Source organism: Mustela nigripes, chromosome 7, assembly GCF_022355385.1.
Source record: "Mustela nigripes isolate SB6536 chromosome 7, MUSNIG.SB6536, whole genome shotgun sequence".
NCBI lineage: Eukaryota > Metazoa > Chordata > Mammalia > Carnivora > Mustelidae > Mustela > Mustela nigripes.
The window spans coordinates 111330967-111357770 of NC_081563.1; the positions used below are offsets into that span (position 1 = coordinate 111330967).

The 26804-nt window shown below is 50.2% G+C and overlaps 3 protein-coding genes across 10 annotated transcripts in view; all 3 read left to right on the forward strand.

Annotated features, from left to right (window-relative positions):
* The first annotated feature begins 2964 nt into the window (after positions 1 to 2964).
* LOC132021773 (leucine zipper putative tumor suppressor 3) lies at positions 2965 to 12673 on the forward strand. Of its 7 annotated transcripts, none has more exons than XM_059406641.1 (5): positions 2971 to 3059; positions 7389 to 7551; positions 8123 to 8599; positions 8890 to 9753; positions 10090 to 12673. In XM_059406641.1, exons 2-5 carry the CDS (start codon positions 7480 to 7482, stop codon positions 10786 to 10788), a joined length of 2112 nt encoding a protein of 703 aa, XP_059262624.1. In that variant the 5' UTR covers positions 2971 to 3059; positions 7389 to 7479; the 3' UTR covers positions 10789 to 12673. The 7 variants fall into 7 exon arrangements, with proteins under 7 accessions (XP_059262629.1, XP_059262624.1, XP_059262625.1 ...); XM_059406642.1 differs by lacking the exon at positions 2971 to 3059 and adding an exon at positions 6365 to 7127 and having other exon boundaries at positions 8890 to 9690; XM_059406643.1 differs by lacking the exon at positions 2971 to 3059 and adding an exon at positions 6367 to 7127 and having other exon boundaries at positions 7389 to 7614.
* A 1775-nt stretch (positions 12674 to 14448) lies between these two features.
* Positions 14449 to 26075, forward strand: LOC132021774 (FAST kinase domain-containing protein 5, mitochondrial-like). The gene is made up of 2 exons (XM_059406648.1): positions 14449 to 14539; positions 23080 to 26075. Exon 2 carries the CDS (start codon positions 23117 to 23119, stop codon positions 25559 to 25561), a length of 2445 nt encoding a protein of 814 aa, XP_059262631.1. The 5' UTR covers positions 14449 to 14539; positions 23080 to 23116; the 3' UTR covers positions 25562 to 26075.
* The window catches only part of LOC132021775 (RING finger protein 37), a 35559-nt gene continuing 23206 nt past the window's right edge, over positions 14452 to 26804 (forward strand). For both annotated transcript variants that reach the window (XM_059406649.1, XM_059406650.1), the window contains exon 1: positions 14452 to 14539. The gene's annotated coding sequence lies outside the window, so the exon portion shown is untranslated. The remainder of the gene's footprint in view (positions 14540 to 26804) is intronic.

Below are 26804 nucleotides of genomic sequence, written 5' to 3' on the forward strand. Positions count from 1 at the left end.
AATGATTCCACAGGCTGGCAAAGAACTGAGACCTGCTCTCAGAGATAAGCAGAAACGGCACCTGGTTGATTTGATAAGGAGGATTATTTGGCAAAGGCAATGTTCAGTTCAGCTATTTGAGGCACTCCTGATTTTACCAGATGTCAAGACACAAAATAGCGAATCTTAACTTCAACTGTTTCTGGTTAATCAGGAGGGTTCTTTTTGGGCACTGATTTTTGAATGACTTTTTGGCATACATTATGACAACTGTTTGGTTTTTTCTTTTTCTCACTTAACAAACTCATGCACTAATTTCATATACAGTCATACTTAACTTTATTTCCTTGAGTTGTCTTTAGCAATTTCTCCCCAGAATTGATAAGTATAATTGGTTTGCTGTTTTCCCTTTTATGCTATCTTTATTAGGAATTGGTATAAGGAGAATTATAGTCTCATAAAATGAAATAGCTTTCTAACTTTTCTGGGCTGTAATACAATTTACAGGGTAAGGATTCACTGAGAGTTTGAGACAATCCTTCCATTAAACCATCTGAGCCCAGAGCCTTTTTTTGGACACATTTCTTAGATAATGTTTTCAACATCCTTCTTATTTTTGTAATTGTATTTTCCCGAAAATGGTCCACTTTATCAAGACTTTCATATACATTAGAACAGAATCAGCTAGGATACTCCCTTATTAACCTGTTGTTCTTCTTAAAATGCAAAACCACATTCTCTATAAAATAAGAACAGAAAACTAAAAAGAGATTAACTGAGATCAAGACAGAGGTGGGTTGGAAATTGGGTAAGAAAAAAGGAAGATATAACAAGCAGAATTAGGGGCACCTGCGTGGCTCAGTCAGTTGAGTGTCTGGCTTGGGCAGCTTGGGTCATGATCCTGGGATCCTGGGATTGAGCCTCCTGTCTGGCTCTCTGTTCAGTGGGCTCCTTGCTTGTGAAGAAAAACTCTCTCAGAATGCAGAGAAAAAGGATGAAGAGATTTATTTGACAGTGGTAATCTAATGTGATAATTTTAGGAGAGAAAAAAAAAAAAAAAAGCCCAAAGCAACCCTGTTCAAAGAATGGACAGGAACGTATTAGAAGAAAACTTTTCTAAGCTGAAAGAACCACTTCTTTTCTGGAAAATTAATAGACTTCTGCTGGTAAATATTTAACTTTTAAGGATAAAGAAAAATCTTAAGAAGCACTGGGCAAATTGCTCACTTAACACAGAACTGACCAGCTTTGGTACCTTGTTTGGAGATAAAATTGACATATTAACTTTATGTTAGTTTTGGGTGTACTTGCTACCATTTTACGACCCAAAAGACAATGGGATAAGGACAAGAGAGTCTTGGAGATGCAAAAATTCTATAAACAGTCAAGCCATAAGGTATATTAGTGTGTAAAGACAGTAGAAAGGCATTTTACCTAGGGAAAAGGCATAGGAAAAATACATTCAGGAGTCTTCCCTGAAATCACCAATAAGATGAGAGATGGGTCTGACTGAGGAATAGGAAAATTAGAGCATAAAAACTGGCAGTGACATTGATACCAATTAAAGAGTTGGCCAAAGACAATGATGAAAAACAGCATTTGTGGCTTGAAAAAGAAGTGTAAACAAAACTGGGTCTATCATCCTGGATTAAAGGGACAGATATAAGTAGGTATGAGGGCAGCAGGCCTCGAGATGGAAAAGCACATTAAATTTGTCATTACATAAAGAGGAATATAAAAAGGAATGATTTGTCATTGACTATAATGATTTGTGAAAAAACTGTATTTTTACTTGATAAACTCAAAGGCAACCTCCAGGAGAATTAAACACAGGCTTTCTATCTTGCAGACCACTATAGAAAACAAAAGCAAATATGGAAAAATCCAGAAAACAGTAATAGCAAGAAATATGTACTATAAAATGGGATGACTGATAACCAAACAAATCAGCAATGACCAAATAACAACGAATATACTACGGGTTAAATCCCCTAGAGTGGAGGCGCTGCAGTTTTTCGGACAGTCCGTTTGTGCCTCCAGGCTTTCACTAATGCTGAACCCTACGCTTGGTTTGCTTCCCCGCCATATTCGTCGAATTCGAAGCTAAGACCTCCAGTCCCGGCCGGCTTCCTCCCGGCAGCCCTCCCGGGCCAGCCGGGGCTGAATGATCGCTCCCGGTACAGAACGAAGCAGGCGCGTGCGAAACTGATACTCCGGGTAGGGACTAAGTCCTCATCTAACTCCCACTGGCCTCCGGATGCAGCGTGGGCGTCGGGGCCAGGTCTCATGCCAGGTGTGGGGCACTGGGTGAAAGCACTCACACCTTGCTGGATTGTAATGTGTATCTTTTTCCTTGCTGCCCTTCTTCTACTGCCTCCGCAGCAGCAAGTTTCAAACAGGCTCCGTTTGCTGCCGGACAGAGTCACGGCCCTTCAAAGCCCCTTACACGCCGGCCTGCGGTTTCCGCGCCCAAGCGGGTCTTCCCTCCGCGGTGTCGGATCCCCCCGGGAGGGCTCGCCCCGCCCCCACCTTGCAGACTTGCAGTCTCACGGCGTCCGCTGGGAGGCCGCGTCCGGAAGAGCAGGAGCAGGAGAGGAATGGGGGTCGGAGTCCACAGCGAGAGCCCCTTCCCCAAACCGGAGAGGCTCCTCCCAATTGCCAAAGAAGTGGCGGAGGGCTCTGTCCCACTGGATTTATTAGAGATCAGAGCCTGGGGCTGAACCCAAGGGGTTTGGGGGTGGGTAACAGGCAACGAGCAGAGGGCCTCGGACCGATTTACGCAGCCCTGGAGAGGGTGAGATAGAGGGGTCCCACGCGCGAACCCCGACGCAGCTCCAAAAGGGTTAAGGCGCTGCGTCCCGCCCCAGCCTGGGGATTGGCGGCCCTGGGGGGCGTGGCCGGAGGGCGGGCCCGCGTTTGCCGCAGCCGCGGGTGGGCGGGGCCCGGGCGGGGAGCGGGAGGGGCGCGGAGCCGAGCCGGGCCCGCGCCGCGCGCCCCGCCGGGCGGGCTTCGGGCTGCGCCAGCGAGCCGGGCCGGTGGTGCCCGCTCCGAGGACCCCGCGCTGGACCCTGAGGCAGCGAGTAAGTGAGGCCGGCCCACCGCGGCACCCCTCCCGGCTCCGACCTGTCGCCGTGCCCGCTGCACTGCGATGCTCGTCCTGCCGGACCCGGAGCTGGGGAGGGGGTGCGTCCCGCTGCTGGGGTCCCGGGGCGGGGGAGGGGAGTGGAGATAAGGCCGATGATGTCATGGATGCTTCACCAGGCCTGGGGGGAGGTGGCGGCCGGAGGGGGTGCGGCCCGGATTATGTCACCTCTTCCCTCTGCGCCCCGCCCCCCGGGGCCACACGCGCTGGTAGGGAGCTAGGGAAGATGCGAGAGGTATTTCCTGCACCACAGAGACCCTTGGGCACCTCCTCAGGACAGCTTGTGGCTAGGGTCTCTATCTACTGGCGCTGCGGGCCGTGGACTGCTGGTGAATGGCGAACACCCCCACTCCCCAGCGCGAAAGCTCGTGTGTGCGCGCGTGTGTGTGCTGGGGTAGGGGGGGCGCTGTCAGCCCCCTCAGTCCTTAAACACCAGCTTCACCAGAGCCAGGATCTAGGAGATGGCTCCCTTCCCCCGTTGACACCAAGAGAAGGTGGATCTCCTCTCACACATCCCAACCAAGAAGTTCTGAAGACCTCTGCACCCCAAAAGCCCTCTAGTGCCCTCAGTCCCCTTTCTCCCTCAGCCCTTCTTCCGGGAAGCCCTTCCTGATTTTCCTGTCTAGATTCACTGCCTCTTTGCATTGCTCATAACGAGCATTCCCACAGCATTCTCTCTGCATCTCCTCAAGGTCTGGGCCCAGAGACCCCCCCAGGACTCTGCCATCTGTGCCCCCAGGGCACCTCCAGGCCAACCCCTGGGGAAGCCTCAGAGTGAAATCTCCCTGGAGTAGCCTGACCCAAGTGCTCCCAGGCCCCTGCTCTCCAGGGGCTATCAGGGATGCTCTCCTGGGAGGCAGCATTTGGATTGGACCTTGAAGGATGCAAGGTGGGCATAGAGAGCTGGGAAGAGATTTTGTGTTTAGCGGAGAGGAGCTCAGGTCAGGAGAAACAGGATGGGCAGCGGAAGATGCCTTGGAGGCCCACTGCAAGCTCTGCTCTTGTTCTGGAGACTGAGAGGAATGTCAGACCTTTTACCCACAATACATTTACCTCTTAAAATCCCTGTAAGGTAGGTGTGAGAACCCGAGGTGAAGTAACCTGCATGCATTCACCCCTAATCAGTTCAGCTGGGATTTGCACTTGAGCTGATGCCTCCAGAACTCATGTCGACTGTTCTTGGTGCTGCTCATGGAAGAATCTGGGCAAAGCAGGGACAAGATCAGCTTTGCCTTTAGAAAGAGTCCCCTAGCAGCTGTGTGTGGGAGGGAGTGCAGGGGGGGAAAGGCCAGTGAGGACCCTCCAGTAAGGGTGCTGGCAAGAGGGGCTCTGAAAGCTTTAGGGGGTGAATGGACTAGTATAGGGCTTCTGAGACCACAAGAGAAGGGTGGAGTGTTCTTAGCTGTGGGAGGGACACAGGGAAGGAGGGGTTGAGTGGTCACTGTGGGTTGGAGGGACCTGCCCATGTAGAGCCTGGGTACAATTCACTTGATCACTTTATGACCATCAGTACTCTGCATAATGTCCCAGGCACTGAAGGCTGATGGTGCAGAGATAGTGGCAGAGTTGGGCAACAGGCTGTCATCTCAGGTGTTGGGCTGATGCTTTGAGTCTGCCTGTGTGGACCATGCTTACCCCCCTGGGCCAGTTCAGGACCCCAGCCCATATATGAAGTTCAAATCCGCCCCCCGGCCCCGGGCTCAGTTTCTGCCTATCAGGGAACAAATGCCCCTCTTTCTCTTGCCAACTCCCTGGTGGGGTTTTGAGAAAAGAAGCTGCAATGGCCCAGACTCGAAGAAACAAGGGGCAGGGAACGCTTGCACAGGATTGATCATGACAGGTTAGAATTATGGCAAGACAATCTTTGGGGAATGAGGCTCCAGGGAGAGCTGCTGTGGGTTGACAGTCAAGGACTCCCAAGGTAGAGCAGGAGCCGGTCCCAGGAGACATTCTTGGGAACACCTCATTTCCATCTAGGACTCTGGGCATTGAGCTTGTCCGAGGACCACACACATCCCAGGGCAACAGTGGCACAGAGTAGCCTATGACCAGCTTCAACCTGTGGTCAGATCCTCCTTTTGTGGATCAGAGAAGGTAGTACCGCATGTTTGTACTGCACCCTACATCTCGGAAAGCACCCTCCCAAACACTGTCCCCTGTCACTCTTGTGATCAACGTGATCACTTCGGAGGTTTACTCTTGCCCACATCCAGGCATCTGGCGGAGCCCTCTTGCCTAGCTCATCTCACTGTTGGCACCTTCCTTCGGCATAGCAACATACTCAGGTTTCTAGAATGCTTAATTTAAAATTAGAAAAAGCGCCTTTGGATCCCAAAGACCTTAAGTTACTGCCTTCTCTGGCCTCCTCCTTCACTAGGGAACTCTCCCATCTTTCCCTCCAGACCCAACCACCCTTGTAGCCTGGCTTGGCCATGCACCCCTTTTCTGAAGCCATTTCTTACAGTGAGGTTTCCACCTGCCAGATCCAGGATACACTCTCCAATCCCGACATTACCTGGCCCCTTTCTCACACTGGAAGCTGCTCCAACATTCTGGAAGCCCCCCAGCTTGTTCTCCAAGGCCTGCCTTCTTCTGGCCTCCTTCTTGCATCCACGCTGCCTCCCAGGCTTCTGGGGCCCTGCCACCTTCCCTCCATGTGGGGCCCCGCCCATACCACCCTCGAATGCTGATCACCGCAGTCTCTTTCCACCCACTGTGAGAGAGAGATCTCTGTGTGGTCTTTCCCAAAGTACCTGTTTCCTCCAAACATCTCCCCCTGTTTTGTTAAGGGTGTCACACCCACCCTGGTGCTCCAGCTTGGATTCCTTCCTTGCCCCCACCCCGAACCCCATCTCTGTGAAGTTTTTTCAGTTCTTCCTCCCAGACCCGGCCCAGGCCTTGGCACTGGTTTCAAGCCTTAGGCCACTCAGCCTTCATCCTCACAGTCCTCAGTTCTTCCCTACATTGCACCCAAGGATGCTGAGAAAGGGGTCATGCTTAAGGGTGGGAAGGGGATTTAGGGATTGAGGGGTAACTGGGCTGGAGTGTGTGGGGAACCGAGGCAGAGCACGGTCTAGAGGGGGGCCTGAGAGGCACTCACTCTCAGGGTCTTGCACTTGGTGACACTGCGCTAAAATTCTGCGCTAGGTTCCTCTCTTGCCTCAGCCTGGACTCAGCTGTGTATGTGGGGATAGAGTGGCTGGAAGGTTGTAGAGTGCTGTTCTCCACCCCTGGGGGGACAGATGCTGAGAGAATGGAATTTTACAAAGGCAGTGGGGCGTGGCTTGGTGGTGAACTTTCCAACCACTTAGGGCTGTAATTCCAGGTGTGGTGGCCAAAAGACTCCTGAAGGACAAGAGTTTTGTCAGGTTCCCCGGGTCTGGGGTCTAATAGGAAGGACGCAGCAGCAGAATGGGCACCTGGGTAGAAGATAGTCTGAGGGGCACTGGAGGGCCATGGAGTGCCGCCCAGACCCCTTCACCTTGGTAGAGAAGGAGGGCTCCTTAGGGGAAAGTGGATTCGGTTCGAGGGCCTGCCTCCACGACTGGCACTGCATGGTGCCTTGGCCCCGCCAGATTATGCAGATCTCTAGGGCAGGTGTTCCCCGGTGTGGATTTGAGACAAAGGAACCAGGAAGTGGGGCCTCTATGAGCACAGGTAACCCGAGGCCCTGTCTGCAAGCCTGCGCTGCTCCCCCTGCTCTCGTGGGCTGGCCTTGGGCGATGGGGGGAGCGCGCTCCTGGAAGGGCTCAGAGGACTTCACGGTTCAAGGTCCAAAGGGAACGGGGAAAGGGGTAACCCAGGAAGTCTTCCCGGTGGCAGTGAATTCTTAGAGCGGATGGGAGGCGCGGAATCCCCTGCGGGCGCAGCTGGGGACGGAAGCCCCGCCCCTCGCCCCGCCCACCGGTGGGAAACCGGGACCAAGAGGGAGGCACTGCCAGCGGCCGCAGCTGGTGACACCGCGTCCTCTGCCCCAGCCTCAGCCAGCCCCCGGGCTTCTGCAGAGGTACTGACCGTGGGGAAGGGGCCCCTCGTGCGGCAGTGGACCTCCAGAAGGTCCCCTCGCTACGCGCTACAGCCACGGTCCCCAGCCGTCCGTGGAGGGCGGGGCGTGCCCGAGGTGGCGCCCACATGCGACCCTGGGGCGCGCGGCGGTACCCACCCCCCTCCCCCGACAAGACTCCCGTCCCTCCCGCGCCTGTCGCCTCGGGGCGCCTGGCACTCGGCAGCTGCATGAGGTAGGTCCTTCATTCCTCCCATTTCGCAGAGGAGAAAACTGCAGTCCGGGATGGCTCAGTCGGCCCGTCCAAAGTCGCCCAGCCGGTTCGGGCCGAGCCCCGACTGCGAGAGTGAGGCACATGGCCCCTGCAGACCGGGCCTCGGAGGGTCCCAGGCTTGAGGACCCATCGGCCCTCCACCCCCTTGGAAAGGCAAGGAGAGGAGCCTGCGCTGGTAGTGAGCCTCCACTTCTGCCCTTGACTGCAACACCCTAGGTTAGGGGGCTGGGAAAGACCCCTACTCAGAAGATTTGGTTAGGGGTGGGTTCTCTCCTTCCCTTAATTTCTGAGGTTCCCTATTGAATTCAAGTATTGTTGTACCCTTCCAACCCTGTCTCTCCAGCCCATAAGGTTGGATTATAGGGATTCAAACCCAGGGTAAAGAGTGCCTAAGTTTTGGGGGTTGCAGTGAAGAGTTGGGGCTCATGGAGGAGGTGGGGTTGAGGCAGGAGCTGAGGGGTGGAATGCTGAGCTGAGCAAAGCTGGGAGGGTATGTGCATGGTGCCCTGGGGTCTGGGCACAATTAGGTGGGCAACAGGCAACCTATTACCAGGCTGTCACTCTTACCCCAGCCCCATTCCTCCATCCTGGGTGTCTGGGAACTCTTGTGTCCATTATAAGGAAGGGACACTGAAGGGCTGGGTGCAAGTGCTGCTTGGGCTGACTCGTCTGAGGTGGTGGGGGTGGGGCTGACCTATCTTTGCCTTCCCCCCTGTGCCCACAGTGCCCTCCTGGCTTAGTCATGGCGAAGCTGGAGACACTGCCTGTGCGCGCTGACCCAGGGCGGGATCCTCTCCTGGCCTTTGCCCCTCGGCCCTCTGAGCTCGGACCCCCAGACCCTCGGCTGGCCATGGGCAGTGTGGGCAGTGGGGTGGCTCATGCCCAGGAGTTCGCCATGAAGAGCGTGGGCACCCGCACCGGGGGTGGGGGCAGCCAGGGCAGCTTCCCCGGCCCCCGCAGCAGCGGTGGCGGGGCTGGCAGGGAGAGGCCAGGCCGTTACCCCTCAGAAGACAAGGCTCTCGCCAACTCCCTCTACCTCAATGGCGAGCTGCGGGGCAGCGACCACACTGATGTCTGCGGCAACGTGGTAGGCAGCAGTGGTGGCAGTAGCAGCAGCGGCAGCAGTGACAAGGCCCCACCACAGTATCGTGAGCCCAGCCATCCACCTAAGCTCTTGGCCACCTCTGGCAAGCTAGACCAGGTCAGTCCCTAGGGCCTTTCTCTGCGGGGTGGCTCCTCCAGAGAGGAGGGTAAGGTGTGGACCCTGGAGGTTGGGCTGGGGAGCCACGGGGTGGGGTCCTGGGGGCCAAGTCTAGCTGGTGGTTCCAGGGTAGAGACTTGGCCATGAGGTGGAGACCCACCTGGGAGGGACTTCCAAGATGGAGATTAATTGGGGGTGAGGCTGAACTTCTCTCAGCTAGAAGGAAGAGGTGGGGCCTGGGTTAAGGCCACATTCTGATACCCGCTCTCCCTTGCTTGCTTTTTACTCAGTGCTCAGAGCCGCTAGTTAGGCCTTCGGCCTTCAAGCCTGTTGTACCCAAGAACTTCCACTCCATGCAGAACTTGTGTCCCCCGCAGACTAATGGTACTCCCGAGGGACGACAGGGTCCTGGTGGTCTCAAGGGTGGACTGGACAAGTCTCGGACCATGACCCCAGCGGGTGGGGGTGGGGGCGGCCTCTCCGACTCCGGCCGGAACTCACTCACAAGCCTGCCCACCTACAGCTCCAGCTACAGCCAGCACCTGGCGCCCCTCAGTGCCTCCACCAGCCACATCAACCGCATTGGCACTGCCACCTATGGCAGCGGCAGCAGCGGCAGCGGCGGGGGTGGCTCGGGCTACCAGGACCTAGGAACCTCTGACAGTGGGCGGGCCTCCAGCAAGAGTGGGTCATCCTCCTCCATGGGGCGGCCAGGCCACCTGGGCTCGGGGGAGGGCGGAGGTGGAGGCCTGCCGTTCGCGGCGTGCTCACCACCCTCGCCCAGTGCTCTGATCCAGGAGCTCGAGGAGCGGCTGTGGGAAAAGGAACAGGAGGTGGCAGCCCTGAGGCGGAGCCTGGAGCAGAGCGAGGCGGCGGTGGCTCAGGTGCTGGAGGAACGGCAGAAGGCATGGGAGCGCGAGCTGGCTGAGCTGCGGCAGGGTTGCAGTGGGAAGTTGCAGCAGGTGGCCCGCCGCGCCCAGCGCGCCCAGCAGGGCCTCCAGCTGCAGGTGCTGCGGCTGCAGCAGGACAAGAAGCAGCTGCAGGAGGAGGCAGCCCGGCTGATGCGGCAGCGGGAAGAGCTTGAGGACAAGGTGGCCGCCTGCCAGAAGGAGCAGGCTGACTTCCTGCCCCGGATGGAGGAAACTAAGTGGGAGGTGCGGGCAGGGGGCTTGGGCTTTCTCTTTCTGAGTCTCCCTCCTTCTGTCACTCTGGAGAAACCCAGAGCTGTGGCCAATGTCACAAGGGGAGTGAAGGGGAGGGGGACAGAACAGATGAGGAGGGTCTGTGAGGACCAGAGTGGCCCAGGGGTTTGTGTGAGATTAGCCACATGTGTCCTGAGTCCAAGGAGGGCCCTCTGGGTCCTTCCTTGTGACCCACGAGTTAACCTGGCCTCTGGGGATGCTGGGCCTGGGGCTAGATGCAGGGGTTGGGGTGCCCTCCTGCGGGGCTCTGCCTTGACCCTGGTCCTCTTCGTCCCTGCCCCTGCCCAGGTGTGCCAGAAGGCAGGGGAGATCTCCCTCCTGAAGCAGCAGCTGAAGGACTCGCAGGCGGACGTGTCCCAGAAGCTGAGTGAGATCGTGGGGCTGCGCTCGCAACTGCGGGAGGGCCGGGCCTCGCTGCGAGAGAAGGAGGAACAGCTGCTCAGCCTGAGGGACTCCTTCGGCAGCAAGCAGGCCAGCCTGGAGCTGAGTGAGGCGGAGCTGCCCGCGGCGTGCCTCAAGCCCGCCCTGACCCCGGTGGACCCTGCCGAGCCCCAGGATGCCCTGGCCACGTGCGAGAGCGACGAGGCCAAGATGCGCCGGCAGGCCGGGGTGGCCGCCGCCGCCTCGTTGGTTTCCTTGGACGGGGAGGTGGATGCTGGCGGGGAGAGCGGGACGCGGGCCCTGCGGCGGGAGGTGGGGCGGTTGCAGGCCGAGCTGGCGGCGGAGCGGCGAGCCCGGGAGCGCCAGGGCGCCAGCTTCGCGGAGGAGCGCCGCGTGTGGCTGGAGGAGAAGGAGAAGGTCATCGAGTACCAGAAGCAACTGCAGCTGAGTTACGTGGAGATGTACCAGCGCAACCAGCAGCTGGAGCGGCGGTTGCGGGAGCGTGGGTCAGCCGGGGGGGCCAGCACACCCACCCCACAACACGGCGAGGAGAAGAAAGCCTGGACACCCTCCCGCCTCGAACGCATTGAGTCCACGGAAATCTGATCCCCTACCTGGGCATGTGGCCTTTTGACAAAGTGCCCTGTCAAAGGCCAGAGTCCCCAGTGTCCCCTCCCTGCCATGTCTCTTCCCTATGTCTCCCATGTCCCCAGACCAAAGAGGTTCTCAAAGCAGCTGTGACCAGGTCCCTCCCCAACCCCCAAGGGGTGCCCTTGGGGCTCTACCACTGGCCCTCTGGGCAGCCCCTTTGGACCCTCCTCCCAAGGAGGGGAGAGAGGGAGGCATGTATGGAAATTGAGGGGCCCAGGCAGCAGGGGAGCCCCGTGCTCCCCATCTTGGCGCTCTTTTTTGGGAGATGGGAGGCGGCAGGCCTGTAGCACCATGAGGTGCCTCAGCCCTTGGGTAGGTCTGGGTGGCTACCGTTGGCCATCCCGGTGTCTGGTGATGCTCTGTGTGGTCACCTCAGAGGTCATGTAGCCTGAGGAGGTCTTCATGGGGTCTGCCAAAGCTGACAGACCTTGGGCTCCTGGCCTCTCTCCTTCCTGTCCTATTATCCCTCCCTGGGCAGATTGACAGGACAAGTGGGAGCAGATAGCCTGTATGTGGTTGAGAGGGCTACCTGCCCAGCCCCTCCCCCCCAAGGTCTCTTGGGCTCAGGCCTTGGCGCCTGGCCTGGTCCTGAGTATATGTCCCTATGTACATATCAGGGGCCGGCCGTAGGGAAGGCTGGGGGTGAAGACTCAGTGCCCAGGGAAGATCTGCTCTCCTGTTCTTGGGAAGGGTCACCTGGAGGCTTCTTAGCTCTACCCTACCCTTCTGGCCAGGACCCCACAGGGTGATAGCCCCATCTGCTTGGCTTACCCCACACCCAGGGCCACTGTCCGGCTCTAACTACAGCTATTAAGTGCTACCTGCCTCTCAGGCACTCCCCTCACCCGGTTTCTGAGGTCATATGAGTGTCTGTGATGTCTCCCTGTGTCTTTTCCCACTCGATCCCCCCAGCCTCCCTCTGCTTTCATGCTAAGAACATCATTGTCCTAGGCCACCTCTTCCCCCAACCTCACCTTTTCTTCCAGTAGAAAATTCTGCTTGATTTTTTGGTGCACTGCCCACTTCCAAGCTCCAATGGGCCCAAGCCTGAGCCAGAGGCCTTTGTTTGGGGGGGGGTGGCGAGGGAGGATGGTTGTGCTTGCCCTTGAAGGACAAGGCTACCTGAGAAGAACACTGACCCCTGAGTTCCCAGGATCTCAAGGTAGCCCAGTGTTTGCCCAAGGTAGGCCTGGCATGGCCATCAGTGGGGGTTGGGACAGCACTGTCATGTCCCTCCTCCTCCTAGCATCCTGAGTCTATCTCCCTAAGAAAGGAAGGGAAAGGCAAATTTCTAATTCACCAGCAATAAAAATTAGAGGAGGCTTGGCCCTCAGCCCTTGTATTTCTCTCTTTTCACTCTCTTCCTCCCCAAGACTCGGTTTGGAGGGCAGGGTGGAGAGAGCTGGCAACTACTGTGAGCAAGTTCCCCAACCCCTGACCAACCTCCTCCCATGACTGGTGACTGTTTAATGAGCTGTGCGTCCCCCACAAAAACAAGAGTGCCCCTCTGTGTGGCCTCTATCCCTCTGCACAGCCCCTTCCAGGTGACCCTCACCAGATCTCTGAGCTGGGGGGGGGGGCATCTGGCAATCACTGCCCATTCCACTCACCCCTCACTGTACCTGCCCCAGAACCTGGGCCTGGGCCGGAGGGGCAGGGGGAAGAGAAGGCATTAGTAAGAAAAAAATATATAGAAAAAAATATGAACAGACTCAGCTTTGGGACTTCCAAACACAAAAGAAATTCTATATAAATATATATAAATATATATCTCTACCATATGTGATGGAAAGACTTCGTTTTCTTTTCCCAAAGAAATAAAATGGAGAAAGCCTCTTGAGTGGCATTCTTTGGCCTGCTTGTGTCTTTGTAGGTTGGGGAGGTGAAGCCTAGGTGAAGGGGGTGTGGAGGTCAAAGCTGGAGTAAACATTTCCCGGAGAGGTATGAGGCTGGAGGTGCTCATTGGGCCATGCGAGAAGGTTGGCCCAAAGCCCAAGTTCTTCCATGTTGCCCAGGAGGAGTGGATCCAAGTTTCTACCCAAAGGGGCTTTCTCTTCAGCTCAGATTGTCACCCTGAAGGGTTTCAAGGTCGTTCTAACTCAGCATCTGGACAACAGGCTGCTGGCTGGAAGGCAAGACCGCTAGATGTGGTATCCTGAGCCACCTTACAGTGATTGGCCAATATTTGAGGGCAGAAGACAAAAACACAAAGGTTGAGAACAAGGTTGTTATTAGTGGTGAAGCCCCAAAGGTAGAATGGGCCCAAGAATGCTGTGAGCAGGGAATTGTCCTTTGTGCGTAAGTGCTGTCCTTTATGTAAGTGCCTCTGTCATCTTCACAAAGCCCCCCTCCCCAACTCAAGAATGCAATGCAGTGCAATGCACCCCGCTACAAGTAACAACCGGATTTACAAGATCCTAAATAGTGGTTTATTTTTTCTCACCTGACAATTCTGGTCACAAGCATCCCATCATAAGTATTGGTTCTTCAAGGACATAAGACTTCATTCTACTCTCCCATCCTTAGCATGTAGTTCCCTCAGTGCCACAAGGTGGCTGCCACAGCTCCACAAGAGACGGAGGTCACACTACTTTATCATGAAGGTAAAAGCTTTCCCAGAATCCTACTCGTCCATTTCTCCTTAAATGTTGTTGGCCAGAACTGAGTTGCATCCTCTTCTTATTTTGGGGAAGACTGGGAAATTGAGTATTTGGCAAAGAAAAGGATTGTCATGGCTGCCTAGGAGCAATGCGGTTCATATCCTGGGGATGAGCTCTCTGCTTCTTCTGGGTTCTTCTCACAAAGAGAGTCATAATCAGCCACTAGGAATGTCTGCTCTGGTCTGGCCCAAGTGAAATTTTCAGACAAACTGCCCTCTGCAGAGCTCAGGAATTGGGATGCCAGCCTTGCCCCTCCTTGAAGTGTCCTCCCTGCATTGGTTTTTGTCTCCCTGACAAGATGGTGCCCTGGAAGGAGCGTCAGTCCTCAAGTCTCCCTCTCAGCTCTTAGGGTAGGTGGACCCGCAACCAAGGCACTGACAAGGTATGACAAACTCCAACTGGCAGTGCTCAAGTTTCCCCCAGAACAGCAGTCTGGGACCAAGCCCTCCTGGAGGAGCTCTCCCTTGCTTAGTTGCTGATAGCCGCTCAGGTGTAAGCCTACTCAGGGAGATTAATGATGACCCTAGCTCAGCAGCCATAGCAAAGGCTTCCTCCAGCTCCAACTCTTCACATGCATTTCTCCTAACAGGCTCGGCTATCCATCACTAACTCTTCTCCTGAGAGCACTTCACAGATGCATCTCTATTATAGATGCATGATTATCCTCACTATAGGGTTGAGAAACTAGGCTTAGATAGTTAATGTCACTTCTCCAAGGCAATAAAAGCCTGAGTGGCGGTCTGGGATTCGAACCAGTGTCTAGCCTATTTAGCGACTTCCAGAGCGGTCCATCCACGGCGCTGTTCCCCCCTCCGCAGGTTCTAGACTTCCGCGTCCTCTTAGCAAGGTCCTCCACTGGAAAACGTCCTTGGAAAACGCTGACAGAGTCTTTTGAGCCTCGGCGGCATCCGTCACTAGCGCAGAAGACGGAAGTAGCGGGCAGTTGGCCGGAAGTGGGGCTCTGAGGTACGGGTGTTGCTGGAGTAGTCGTGGTGGCGCGGGGATCCGGGGTCTGGTGTTGCGGCGCCCGCGTTCGCCAGGCTCAGGTGAGTGGCGGCGGCCGGGGAGGAGGTCGTGGCGGCCTCTCCTTACCCACTTGGCTCTTGGCCCGCCTCTCCCGTCCTGGGCGGCGCAGGGCCGGGCACGTCGAGGCCGGACTCCGCGCTTCTGGGCCCGGCTGCGGACTCCTTTCGCAGGCCCGCTTTAGGCAGCATCTCGGCGACCCCGCCACTTCAGAGTTCTGTGACCTTGGGCAGACGGTTCGTGTGAACCTTGACTTTTTCCTCTGGGAGACGGAGATAACAACTGGCTGCCTCGCAGGGCTGTTGGCGGAATGCTGCGAGCTGCTTTGCCGCACTCCTTATCACACTTTCACGTGCGTGCTAATCACTTGGGGATCTGGAGATCTGAGGATGTAGGCCTGTGGTAGGGTCTGAGGTTATGCATTCTTGACCAGCTTCCAGGTGAGGCTGATGCCGCTGCTCCGCAGGCCACAATTTGAGCCGCAAAATCCTACAGTATTTTGCTTAGCACTGGGTCAACTTGAGTCTTGAGTAAATATCAATACGATGTATACCTATTCCCCATTTTAACAGACGGTTTCTGGTTGCCCAGACCTAACTAAGGGTATTATTGATGTCTTCCTCCCTTTTCTCTCCAGAGATAAAAATAACTGCCCTTTCTCTTTCTGTGCAAATCATGACACAGCTCTTCTGTCCTGACTCAGGGAGCCTTGGGCCCTCTTTATACCAGTTACTCATCCACTCAGTCAGACCAGGCTTCATTGCTCCCTCACTGTAAACCTCGAGTAGTGCTTCATCCTATGGAGTTGGTAGCCAAGTGCTTTAGGTGTTCCTAAATGTGTCTGGTGTTCCCTGCTCTAGTCATTTGTTGCAGCTGGCATGTTAATTCCCGTTTTCTGCACTTTGCTCACATTTTGTGGATAGTAAGAACAGTGGCTTCTCCAGAACTGGATTCTACAACTCACTGCTCTGAATGGCCTCAGGCAAGCTCTGGGATGAGTTCACTACTGTCTAGTAACCAAAATAAAAATCTGAAGACTCAGTGTTACAGCGGAGAAAGTGAGGCCTTTGGCAGTGTGCAGGCCTAATTTATTTGACTGTATGATTTTCTTCGCCGTTCATTGGGTTACTTTTCTGATTCCCAGCAGGGGCTTGTCATTCATCATGCAAATAAGTCAACTTTTATATTAGAGAATTCTGAAGTTTCCCCTTCAGCTGTCTGAAAACCTGTACTGCTCAGCCTTGCTAACCTAGAATAGATTAAAACCAAGTACTGGGTTGAGTTGGCCAGTTGACGTGACTTTGGATGCAGATATTTCTCTTTACTTGCAAAGATTTGATAGCTCCACTGTCACTGTCTGAGAGGATATGGGTGCCTGCTCTCTGTTTTTAAACCCAGAAATTTTCTAGATAAAGCATTGTGAATCCTTTAAGAGCAGTGGCTCTAACAGAATCATCTGTGGGGTCTTGTCAGACTGTTTCTACCCAGGCGCTTTTTGCCATTCTAATAGAGGAATAGCAGAGACTTAGAGAAGGAGAGGAGAGGGCTATATAAGCTGGGGGAAAATTTTTTTTTCACAGTTAATTGTGTCGTGTGTTTTCTCCAATAAGAATGGAAACTAGAGGGTACCTAGGTGGCTTAGTCAGTTAAGTGTCTAACTCTTGCTATCTGCTCAGGTCCTGATCTCAGGGTTGTGAGATCCAGCCTCAGTGGAGCTTTGTGCTGGGTGTGGAGCCTGCCTAAGCTTCTCTCTCTCTCCCTCTCTTAAAAAAAAGAAAAGAAAGTGGAAGCTGGAACGAAGTGGAGGGGATGGGCTGTTAGACTTGGTTTTGGTTTGGCTTAACTCTAGGTGATACTTATCTTGACCTAAACACTTTAGCACTAGTGTTTGACCTTCGTAGTAATAGTACAAGACTTTAGTCTTGTCTCTGCTCCTATGTGGAAACTGAAGCACAGAAGAGTCTAGCCCAGTTAGCATTTGCATTAACAGCTAAGGGTCCTTAGGTCAGTCTCTAAGCCCTCACCAGGGGCATTAAAGCTTGGTAGGCTCTCAACACCTGGAGAAATTTAGTTTTTAGTTTTAATTCTCGGTTACTCAACAAATTTTCTGCTAAGACAAGATTAGAATTTGAAGTATCCATTTATTTGTGGCAATTTTATGAGGACATAAGGGGTTAAACCTTTGTAGCAAAAGGACAGAAATCAGAATTCAGAGAGGAGATCCCGTAACTGGTGAATTGAATACGCTAAGAGTGTCATAGACTTAATCTACAGTTAGCATGGCTGTCTTCCTCCGACTGGCTCCCTTCCTCTAACTTCAGGATTATAGTTTAAATGAAGCTATTTGGCTTTGCTCAGACCAAATAGACCTGGTCTATTTGCTGTAGACCTGGAAGGTAGAAAGGTAAGAAAGAGTCTTCATTCACTCCTATGAAATTCCATTGCTCAGGGTGGTTGGGCAGTGCCAGGGGTCTCTGAGGCTTCATTCTGGTTTGTTAGAACCCCTAAAGAGGATATGAGGAGGGGGTGCCTGGATGGTTCAGTGGGTTAAAGCCTCTGCCTTTGGCTCAGGTAGTGATCCCAGGGTCCTGGTATCGAGCCCCGCATCGTGTTCTCTGCTCAGCAGGGAGCCTGCTTCCCTTCCTTTCTCTCTGCCTACTTGTGATCTCTGTCAAATAAATAAATAAAATCTTAAAAAAAAAAAAGGAGATGAGGAGGTTGTACATATAGTTAAATTTATACATTTAAAGTAAGAAAGGAGCTTTGTGCTGATGTCACATGGCTTTGAACCTCTAGAGAAGGCATCAGTAGGTACTGATTGGGGAATCTCACAGTATTCCCTTTCCATCTTTCTTACCGATTCTATGAGAGTTTTTAAGGAAAGAGGAACTAACTCACTCAGCTGTGTTTTCTCTTCTCCTTTGGGCAGAGGAGAACCTCTCCTTTGTATTGCCTTTTCTCCTAACTGTTCTGCTTTATTGGTTCTGTATCTTCCCTTCGTTTCTTTCCTTTCCTTCCACAGTACTCAAGACCAGACTTCTAAAGTGATTATATTTCAGACCTGTATATGTAAATACAGTGTCTATACAGTTATGCTAAAAGTTGCATGGTGAAAAGGTAAGTACCTCCTATTTGCCATTTGCTGTTGGCTTTGCATGCTTCTATGATTCTTTATTTTGTCATCATTTCTGTTACTGGGCATCCTTAAAGAAGTTTTGTAGACAGTAGGAATTGCTTGGACTAGAAAAGCTTTCAGCATTTTCCTTGGACCGTAGGTTACTTTCTTCGAACACTGATTGTCTTCTTGAAAAAATACCTTAATTTCCTGTTAGTACATGCATTTGGCAAATTTAATTTTTGTCAAAATTGGACATGGTTTACACAGTCCAATAGTTTGATGGAACTTACAACACTAAATATTAATTCCTTCTTTCCCCCTCCTTTTCTGTTCTGTGGAGGTACTTTCTACTCTGTTTCTTTTGACATTTATCAGTATATTTCTAAATAATGTGTTGCTGTTTCTTGATTTCTAGGAAGTATCTATATCTATAAAATCTTCGGCTTCTTTATTATGGACTTTGTGGCTCTGGGCTTCACTACCCAGTCCCTGTTCTTCTTCCCCTCCTTGTATCTTCCATATATAGTTTGCTTATAGTTTTTGGTTAAGCTGATCTTCAGGGTTTATATCAATAAGATTATGTAAATATTCATAGCTGAGTAGGAAGCATAATATAAAATTTTCTGTCTTACACAACTTTTTTGTTTTCCCAGAATTAATTTTTGTCACTATTGTTACTGGCTTGGTTTTCTGTCTACCAGTTGCTTGTCCATCCTCAGATTATTCCTCAGAAGTATAAATCTCCTCTCCTTGGTAATATTTACTTCCTCTGGCAGGAACTTTATGTCTGCTCACAGTTCTAGTTTTGGGATCTTCATCATTATCCTGGGGTTTCCTTTTGCTTCTCTCCTATGTTGAGATTTGGGATCCCTTATCTCTCCTGCTGACTTTCAGGTTTTCAGTTGTGTTACTTTTTCTTCCCTCAGATGAGGGGATATCTTGTAAATCCATTCCTCTCTGTAGATTTTGGTCTTTGAGGTCTTCTCTATGTTCTTTTCATAAGTGGTATAAACAAACCATAGTGATAGCACGGATCCTAGACCACAGGCATAGCTCATTTTGCACTTTATTGCATTTCACAGAGAGAGCGTTTTTTACAAGTTGAAGGTGTATGACAAGTTGAAGGTTTATGAAGGTCGAACAAGTCTCTTGGTATCATTTTTCCAACAGCATTTCCTCACTTCCTATCTCCATGTCACATTTTGGTAATTCTTGCAATATTTCAGATGTTCATTATTTTTTATTTGTTATGGTGATTTGTGATCTGTGGTTATGACTTGCTGAAAGCTCAGGTGATGGTTAGCATTTTTTAGTAGTATTTTATAATTAAGATATGTCTGCTGTTTTTTAGACATAATATTGCACATTTGACAGACCGCAGTATGGTGTAAGCATAACTGTGTGCACTGGGAAATCAGGAAATTCCTTTGACTCACTTTATCACAACACTCACTTTATTGTAGTGATCTCGAACCAAACAACATTACCTCCGAGGTTTGCCCGTATTAGAGGTGAGGGGCTTTTGAGTTCACCCAGTTCTAACGCTCAAGCTCCCCTATGTCTGGAAACCCTGTGATTGTTCAGGATCCTCCTCTCCTCTTTATATGGAATCTGACTCCTCCTCTCTTCTAGAATACACCCACAATGTGAATTTTGGAATCAGATGATCTTTGATGTCAAACCCCACTCCATCCCTTAGCTATTTCTTAATCTTGTGAAGTGTCCCTTTCCTCGTCCACAATATAGAGATAATAAGACCTACCATACAGAGAGGTTGTAAGGATTGGAACTAATGCAAATTTAAAAAGTGTGTATACTGGGGCCTCCTGGGTGGCTCAGTTGATTAAGCGTCTGCCTTCAGCTCAGGTGATCATCCCAGAGTCCTGGGATCAAGCCTGTGTAGGCCTCCCTGCTCAGCAGGGAATCTGCTTCTCCCTCCCACCACCCCTCACCACTCCTGCCCTGTCTCTCTCAAATAAATAAATAAAATCTGTTTAAAAAAAAAAAGTAAAAAACAAAACAACAAAAATAAATAAAAAACATATACTACGCTTGGCATAGAGGAAGCCCTAAAATGATTGTGGCTGTTGTTTTTTCCATCTTGGGACTTAGTCTGTATTTTTTGCAAATCAAGAAGAGCCACGTTAATTCAAAGTACAGAATCAATTCGAAATACAGAATTGATAGCACTCAAACATTGATGTTCGAGGAAATGGTTCTTTTGTTCATGTAAGGACCATGCACAATAATTTCATTAAGTACTCTTAGGTAGTATTTATTGAAGTAATTTAAGTTATTTAGTGTGCTTTTAAAATTATTTATAAAGGCATTTGTTAAATTCATATACTCTTTTGTATTAAGAGTTTCAATGCCAATAAAAAGGGGGAAAAGTTATATGGTTATAAAACGCTATATAGTTACTTTCCTTTTATATAAATATTTTAGGTGCTGGCACTCATTCGTGTTCAGTTTGTTCCACTGAATATTTGTATGTGCTTTTTCTCATGTTGATCCCTACCACACACTTCCCCTGTAAAACAGCCCTCTACTTCTGGGTGGACATTTGAATTGTATTCAGGTTTTGTTTTGTTTTAAGATTTTTTTTTTTAAGATTTTATTTATTTATTTGACAGACAGAGATCACAAGTAGGCAGAGAGGCAGGCAGAGAGAGAGGAAGGGAAGCAGACTCTCCGCAGAGAGCCTGACGTGGGGCTCGATTCCAGCATCCTGGGATCATGACCTGAGCTGAAGGCAGAGGCTTTAACCCACTGAGCCACCCAGAAGCCCCTGTTTTAAGATTTTTAATTTTTAAGTAATCTACACCCAGTGTGGGGCTTGAACTTAAAACCCCTGAGATCAGGAGTCACACATTACCAACTGAGCCAACCAGGCATCTCAGTTTTTTGGGGGGCACAGTTATTTTGTAAAAAAAAAAATGTTTTGTCTTTTGTTGTTGTTATTTCAAACTAGTTCTCAAGATGAGAGGAAGGTCTACAGATTTGACTGTTTATGGCTTTAGTTGCAAATTATGTTGAGCCAAATGTGGATTCCAGGTTGTAAAGCAGGTCTTCTTAAAAGCCCTGTTCTGTCGGGACACCCTGGTGACTCAGTCAGTTGAGCGTTGGACTCTTGGTTTCAGCTCAAGTCATGATCTCAGGGTTGTGAGGTGGGGTGCTGCACTAAGTGAAGACTCTGCTTGAGATACTCTACCTCTCCCTCTGCCCTTTCCCCTGCTCACATTCTCTTTGTCTCCCTCTCCCCCCTCCTTCTTCCCCCCAAATAAATTAAAAATCTTTTATTTTTATATTTTTTAAAGATTTTATTTATTTATTTGACAGAGATGACAAGTAGGCTGTGGGGCAGGCGGAGAGAGAGGAGGAAGCAGGCTCTCCACGGAGCAGAGAGCCTGATGCGGGGCTTGATCCCAGGACCCTGGGATCATGACCTGAGCCGAAGGCAGAGGCTTTAACCCACAGAGCCACCCAGGCGCCCCAAATTAAAAATCTTTTAATTTTTTAAATCTTTTAAACCTTAGTTTTAATCAATTAAAATTCTAATTAATTAATTAATTAGACCTTTAATTTTTAATCTTTTAAACCCTTCTCTCCCTTCTTCTTCTCTCCCTCCCCCGGCAAAATAAATTAAAAATCTTTAAAAAAAAAAAAAGCCCTATTCTGTCAACTAGAGAGTTCTATTACTTGCTGTTTTGTTCCTACCATGCCTGTAGTGCAGTACTGGTTGAGATTTGTAGTGACTGTTTTTTTTTGTTTTTTTTGTTTTTTTTAAAGATTTTATTTATTTATTTGTCAGAGAGACAGCGAGCGAGAGTGAGCATAGGCAGACAGAGTGGAAGGCAGAGTCAGAGGGAGAAGCAGGCTCCCTGCGGAGCAAGGAGCCCGATGCGGGACTCGATCCCAGGACGCTGGGATCATGACCTGAGCTGAAGGCAGCTGCTTGAGGCATAAATCTTTAGTTATCTCTAACTATTAAAGGAAAAGTTATTTCAGTACTACTTTTCTAATATTTTCTAATTTTTAAAAAGTTGGCCATCTGCATTCATAGGAATAAACTAATGGTAGATAGCAAACTTTTTCTGTAAAGGGCCATGTACTAAATATTTTATGCTTTGCAGGCAGGCCATACATTTTCTGCTACAGTTGCTCAATTCTGCTCTTGTAGTGAGAAAGCAGGCATAAACAATACGTAATATGTGGCCTGGCTATGCTCAGATAAGACTTTACCAAAGAATATGTAGAGGGGTAGATTTGGACCTGTGGACCATAGTTTGCCGACCCCTGGTCTGTAATATCTGGACCCAGAGATTGAAACATAGTAGAGAGAATGGTCCACAGGCCACGGTAAAGAACTAAGTATCTAAGGATTTAGTGTGATAAATTCTGCTTAGGTTCACAAAGAAATCAGAGCATACATTCCTACCATCCAGAGAAGCCTGCTTAGCTGGACTGCCCGAACAAAGCCATGGGGCATGCCCTGTGGCCACATGGTTCTCCTGCTGTGGGCTCTGGAGGGAAGGGCTGACAGGAGAGCTGGGCAGGAATTTCAGAAAGTCACCCTGACACCCTCAGAACTTGCTCATGTGCCGCAACAACCCTACCTGGTCCACATCTTGGCAGTTCAGGGCTCACTGGGTTTTGCTTGTCAGGCTTTGGCATTTCTCCAGTGAAGGGAAAGCTAAAAGCCTTTAGCGAAAATAGGAGCTTCGCAGAATCCGAAAATAGGAGCTTCGTGGCTCCTACCTCAGGGGACAGTGGGGACTGTGCCGCTCAGAGGCAGGGTAATCCATGCCTGACCACTGACAACATTGCTAATAGCCACCTCCAGAGGAGAGCTGTGCTGCTCCCTTGCGTTTCAGTGGGGCAGGCCTGTGAACTGGTGTGCCCTGAGTCTACAGCCCAACTCTGAGATGCTTTTTGCTTCCCACCCGTGAAGTGACAGTGAGCAGGGGGCATCAGCCTTCTGCCTTCTCCTGCCAAAAGGAGTTTTTTGAATATATGTACCAATTGCCTGACTTCTCTGTGATAGTGATTCAGTATCTGGTAAGCCTCCTGGGGAGGAGAATAAGCATCTTGTAACAGGTGTAGGAGCAGCATGAGAACACAATCCCATAATCAAGTCTTCATACCTTAGGGACAAGGAGGGTTATGGTGGGCATAATTAAACTTTATACCAAATCCCACTTTTTACTTTCAGAGTCAGCACAGCAGCTTTTACCAATGTTCTTATTCTCCAAGTGGGCCCCTTATGCCTTGGTATCCAGGAGAAGGAGTTTATCCTTGATGTGTGCTGGCTTGTGGTTTGGGCATTCACTAGTATGGAACTTATTCAAGTGGACAGCAGGGTAGCTTAATCCCTTTCTTAAAATGTGTGCGTTTTTGTATTGTGATAGGTGGAAGCCACTTATTCTTCATCTACCCTTTTTTCAGTATCTGGCACCAATTCTGGCCCAGTCATTTGTGACCCATGGCTCTTGCGATATGCCGAAGATTTCCAGGCAGTTTCTGTGGAACGCCTCCGCGTCCAGCTCTAATCCAGCACCATGTAAAGAAATTGCCTGGACAAACCTGTGAGGACTGTGTTCTGACTGCCAGAACGATCTGTACTGACCCCAGAACGGCAGCCACCCTCAAGTTATTAAAACCTTTAGGATATCGAGCGTTTTGCAGTCCTTTTGCCTGCAGTGCCGCCCAGAGTGTGACATACTGGAATGTGGGAAGCAGCGCCCGGCAGAGGGGACAGGAGGCTCCAGAACACAGCGGCCTCTGCGAGCCTGCCAAAAAAGCTGGGAACATTCCTAGCGCTTCCTCTTCTCGGAGGCTCCTGACAACCAGCAGTGCCCTTCCAGGTTCGGAATCCAGTGGGGTCTCTGCCTCACAGGCCAGCACGTTGAAGCCGGGCTCCCCTGGGTCCACAGGCATTGTTGAAGACAATGTAGAAGTGTTTGATTCCTTTGAAGACCCCCGAGGTTTCCTACAGCTAAGACCAGAGTACCAGCTCCACAGCTACAACAGATCGGAGACTTGTCAGCCCCTTTCCGTTTCAGAAGGTGAATTAATTTTGCACAAAATCACAGTTTATCAAGATAATCTCCAGCCTCAAGTCATTGCTGATTATCTGTGTAAGCTGAGCTCTTTGCCTGCAGAGCAGCAACCTGCTGTCCTGTCCAGTCCCAGCTTTGGTTTGCTCTGCCAGCTGAGTGTGAAAAACATACAGCTCTTTGATGTCCCAGATCTGATCAAGATTTTGAAAGCCTTTGTCAGTTTAGGAATCCCTTGCTCCCATTCAGTGCTGGATGTGTATGAAATCAGATTTTGCAGGAAGGTGTGGGAGATGAGTCTAGATCAGCTTCTCTTGGTGGCGGACCTCTGGCGGCACTTGGGCCGCAAAGTACCTCGGTTTTTGAAAATCTTTTTTAGTTACCTTAATTTGCATTGGAAAGATCTATCCTTGTCCCAGCTGATTCACCTAATTTATATTATAGGTGAAAGTCGCCAGGTACCCCAAGACCTCATGCAAAAACTAGAATCGTTGATTCTCAAGTATATAGACTCGATCAATTTAGAGGAGATTGGTACAATCTGTTTGGGGTTCTTCAAATCAAGCAGTGGTCTCTCTGAATATGTCATGAGGAAACTTGGAGACTTGGCTTGTGCTGACATGCAGCATCTGAGTAATTATGCCCTAGTGAATATTCTTAAAATGTTCCGTTTCACTCATGTGGATCACGTAAATTTCATGAAGCAATTTGGCCAGATCGCTCCTCAGCGAATTCCTTTTCTAGGAGTTCAGGGTGTCATGCACCTGACTCTTGCTTGCTCAGCCTTACGCATCCTGGATGAAGGGCTAATGAATGCTGTGGCTGCTTCTTTGCCTCCTCGGGTGGCATTCTGTCGAAGTAAAGACATAGCCAAGATTCTGTGGTCATTTGGAACTTTGAATTATAAGCCACCCAATACAGAAGAGTTTTATTCTAGTCTGATAAGCGAGATTCACAGAAAGATGCCTGAGTTCAGTCGATACCCAGAACACCTGCTCACCTGCCTGCTGGGCCTGGCCTTTTCTGAGTACTTTCCGTTAGAGCTCATCAACTTTGCTTTGAGTCCAGAGTTCATCAGGTTAGCTCAGGAGAGAACTAAGTTCGAACTCACAAAGGAGTTGTATACTCTTGATGGTACAGTCGGTGTTGAGTGTCTAGATTACAGAGGCAATCGTCTTACTGCTCACCTTCAGCAAGAGGGGTCGGAAATGCTGTGGAATTTAGCGAGGAGGGATATGTGCTCAAAGCCTGAATTCCAAGAGGCTCTCTTTTTACTGGAAAACCTGTTGGGCGGGCCCCAGTACATCAAACACCATATGATTTTGCCTCATACCCGGTCTTCTGACTTAGAGGTCCAGCTTGACGTTAACATGAAGCCATTACCATTTAACGAAGAAGCGGTACCACTTGAAGATAAAGCCAAATTGAGGCTGAAGCATGTGGGAGTCAGCCTTACAGATGATTTGATGACTCAGCTACTAAAAGGGAAATCAAGAGTACATTTCCAGAGAGAAACTGAGTCAAAGACTGAGCAGCAGGCAGGGATATTAGCGAAGGCAGCCATACATTTGGGGAGCTCCCCTGGCGGTGTGGCAGGCAGGTTGGGGGTCAGGGAGATGGCGGGCCCTCATCCCCCAGCCTGCCTGCAGGCCCCACAAGTGAAGCTGGCTATTCAGTTGACAAACAAGAACCAGTACTGCTATGGTTCCAGGGATCTGCTCGGGCTGCACAATATGAAGAGGCGGCAGTTGAAGCGGCTCGGGTACCGCGTGGTCGAGTTATTCCACTGGGAGTGGCTCCCGCTCCTGAAACGAACTCGCTTAGAAAAGCTGATGTTCCTCCACGAGAAGGTGTTCTCCTCTGCTCTCTGAAGGGCTTTCAGGGACGTTCTTACTCACAGATGCTGTGGAGGCACACTGTATAAGGTTGGGAGACCATTCGAAAAGCCAGAATATGGGTTTGGTAATAAAATCCTCTGTTGAGGAGACGTAGCTATGCTCTTGTCTATGGCAGAATGAAGTTAGTATCACTGTGAACTAATTGTAACCTGGCCCAGCTGGACAAGTTGTTGCTAATTTTTGCATATGACTAATAAACCTCTTACTGTGCCCTGTTTCCAAGTAATTCCTGTCATATTTTTCTTACTCTCTTGACTGGCCTCACCTCATGATGATTTTGAATTTTTAAGATAAAAGTATAGTCAAGACATTGTCAAAGCCAGTTTTTTTTAAATGGTTTTCATATACTTTGTTTTAAAGTAAGACTCGTGGACATGTAACTGGCTCAGTTGGTGGAGGATGTGACTCTTGATCTCAGGGTTCAAGCCCCACGTTAGATGTGGAGCCTAATTAAAAAAAAATAAAATGAGAATCGTTTACAACTTCATTTACATTTCAGGTTTTTTTTTTCTCCCATGCATGTTTTCTTCTCCCTTTAAAATTAAAATCTCAGGGGCGTCTGGGTGGCTCAGTGGGTTAAGCCTCTGTGTTAGGGTCAGGTCATGATCTCAGGGTCCTGGGATTGAGCCCCACATTGGGCTCTGCTCAGCGGGGAGCCTGCTTCCCCCTCTTTCTCTGCCTGCCTCTCTGCCTACTTGTGACCTCTCTCTGTCAAATAAATGAATAAAATCTAATAATAAATAAATAAATAATATTAAAATCTCATTCTCATTTAGATTTTGTTCGTTGTCCTTCGTTACTGTTCTTTGTATTTACAAGAGCCATTTCAGAATTAGTGAGCTTAATGTCCTCTTCTAGCCCCACCTCTTCTGCATTTCTACTTCTCTTGTATAAACCGTCGACCTACCCTTCCCTCCAAATATTTTCTTCCTAAAGTTGGACTGAGAGGAATAGAATTAAGTGAATGCCTCTCGGGCCAGCGATTCCCCTATCTGATGATGAGGTAGAATGTTTTTTGTGTTAAGTAGCTCAGACAAGAAGGAAATGCATTATGTTAGGAAGTCTAGTGGGCTTTGGGTTTGTCGTATTAGAGCCACAGGCTAAAGATATTGCATATGTAGATTTTGTGTATATGAATCCTGTATGTATGTAAGCTACTTAATACAAATAACCTTTGTAAACATTTGGGGTCTGAGAATTTTAAAAAGAATCCCTT

Coding starts and splice junctions, on each gene's coding strand:
- LOC132021773 (XM_059406641.1), top strand. CDS start 7,480: ATGGCCCCTGCAGACCGGGCCTCGGAGGGTCCCAGGCTTGAGGACCCA. Junction 7,552..8,122: donor CCCTCCACCCCCTTGGAAAG/GCAAGGAGAGGA, acceptor CTGTGCCCACAG/TGCCCTCCTGGCTTAGTCAT. Junction 9,754..10,089: donor TGGAGGAAACTAAGTGGGAG/GTGCGGGCAGGG, acceptor GCCCCTGCCCAG/GTGTGCCAGAAGGCAGGGGA.
- LOC132021774 (XM_059406648.1), top strand. CDS start 23,117: ATGGCTCTTGCGATATGCCGAAGATTTCCAGGCAGTTTCTGTGGAACG.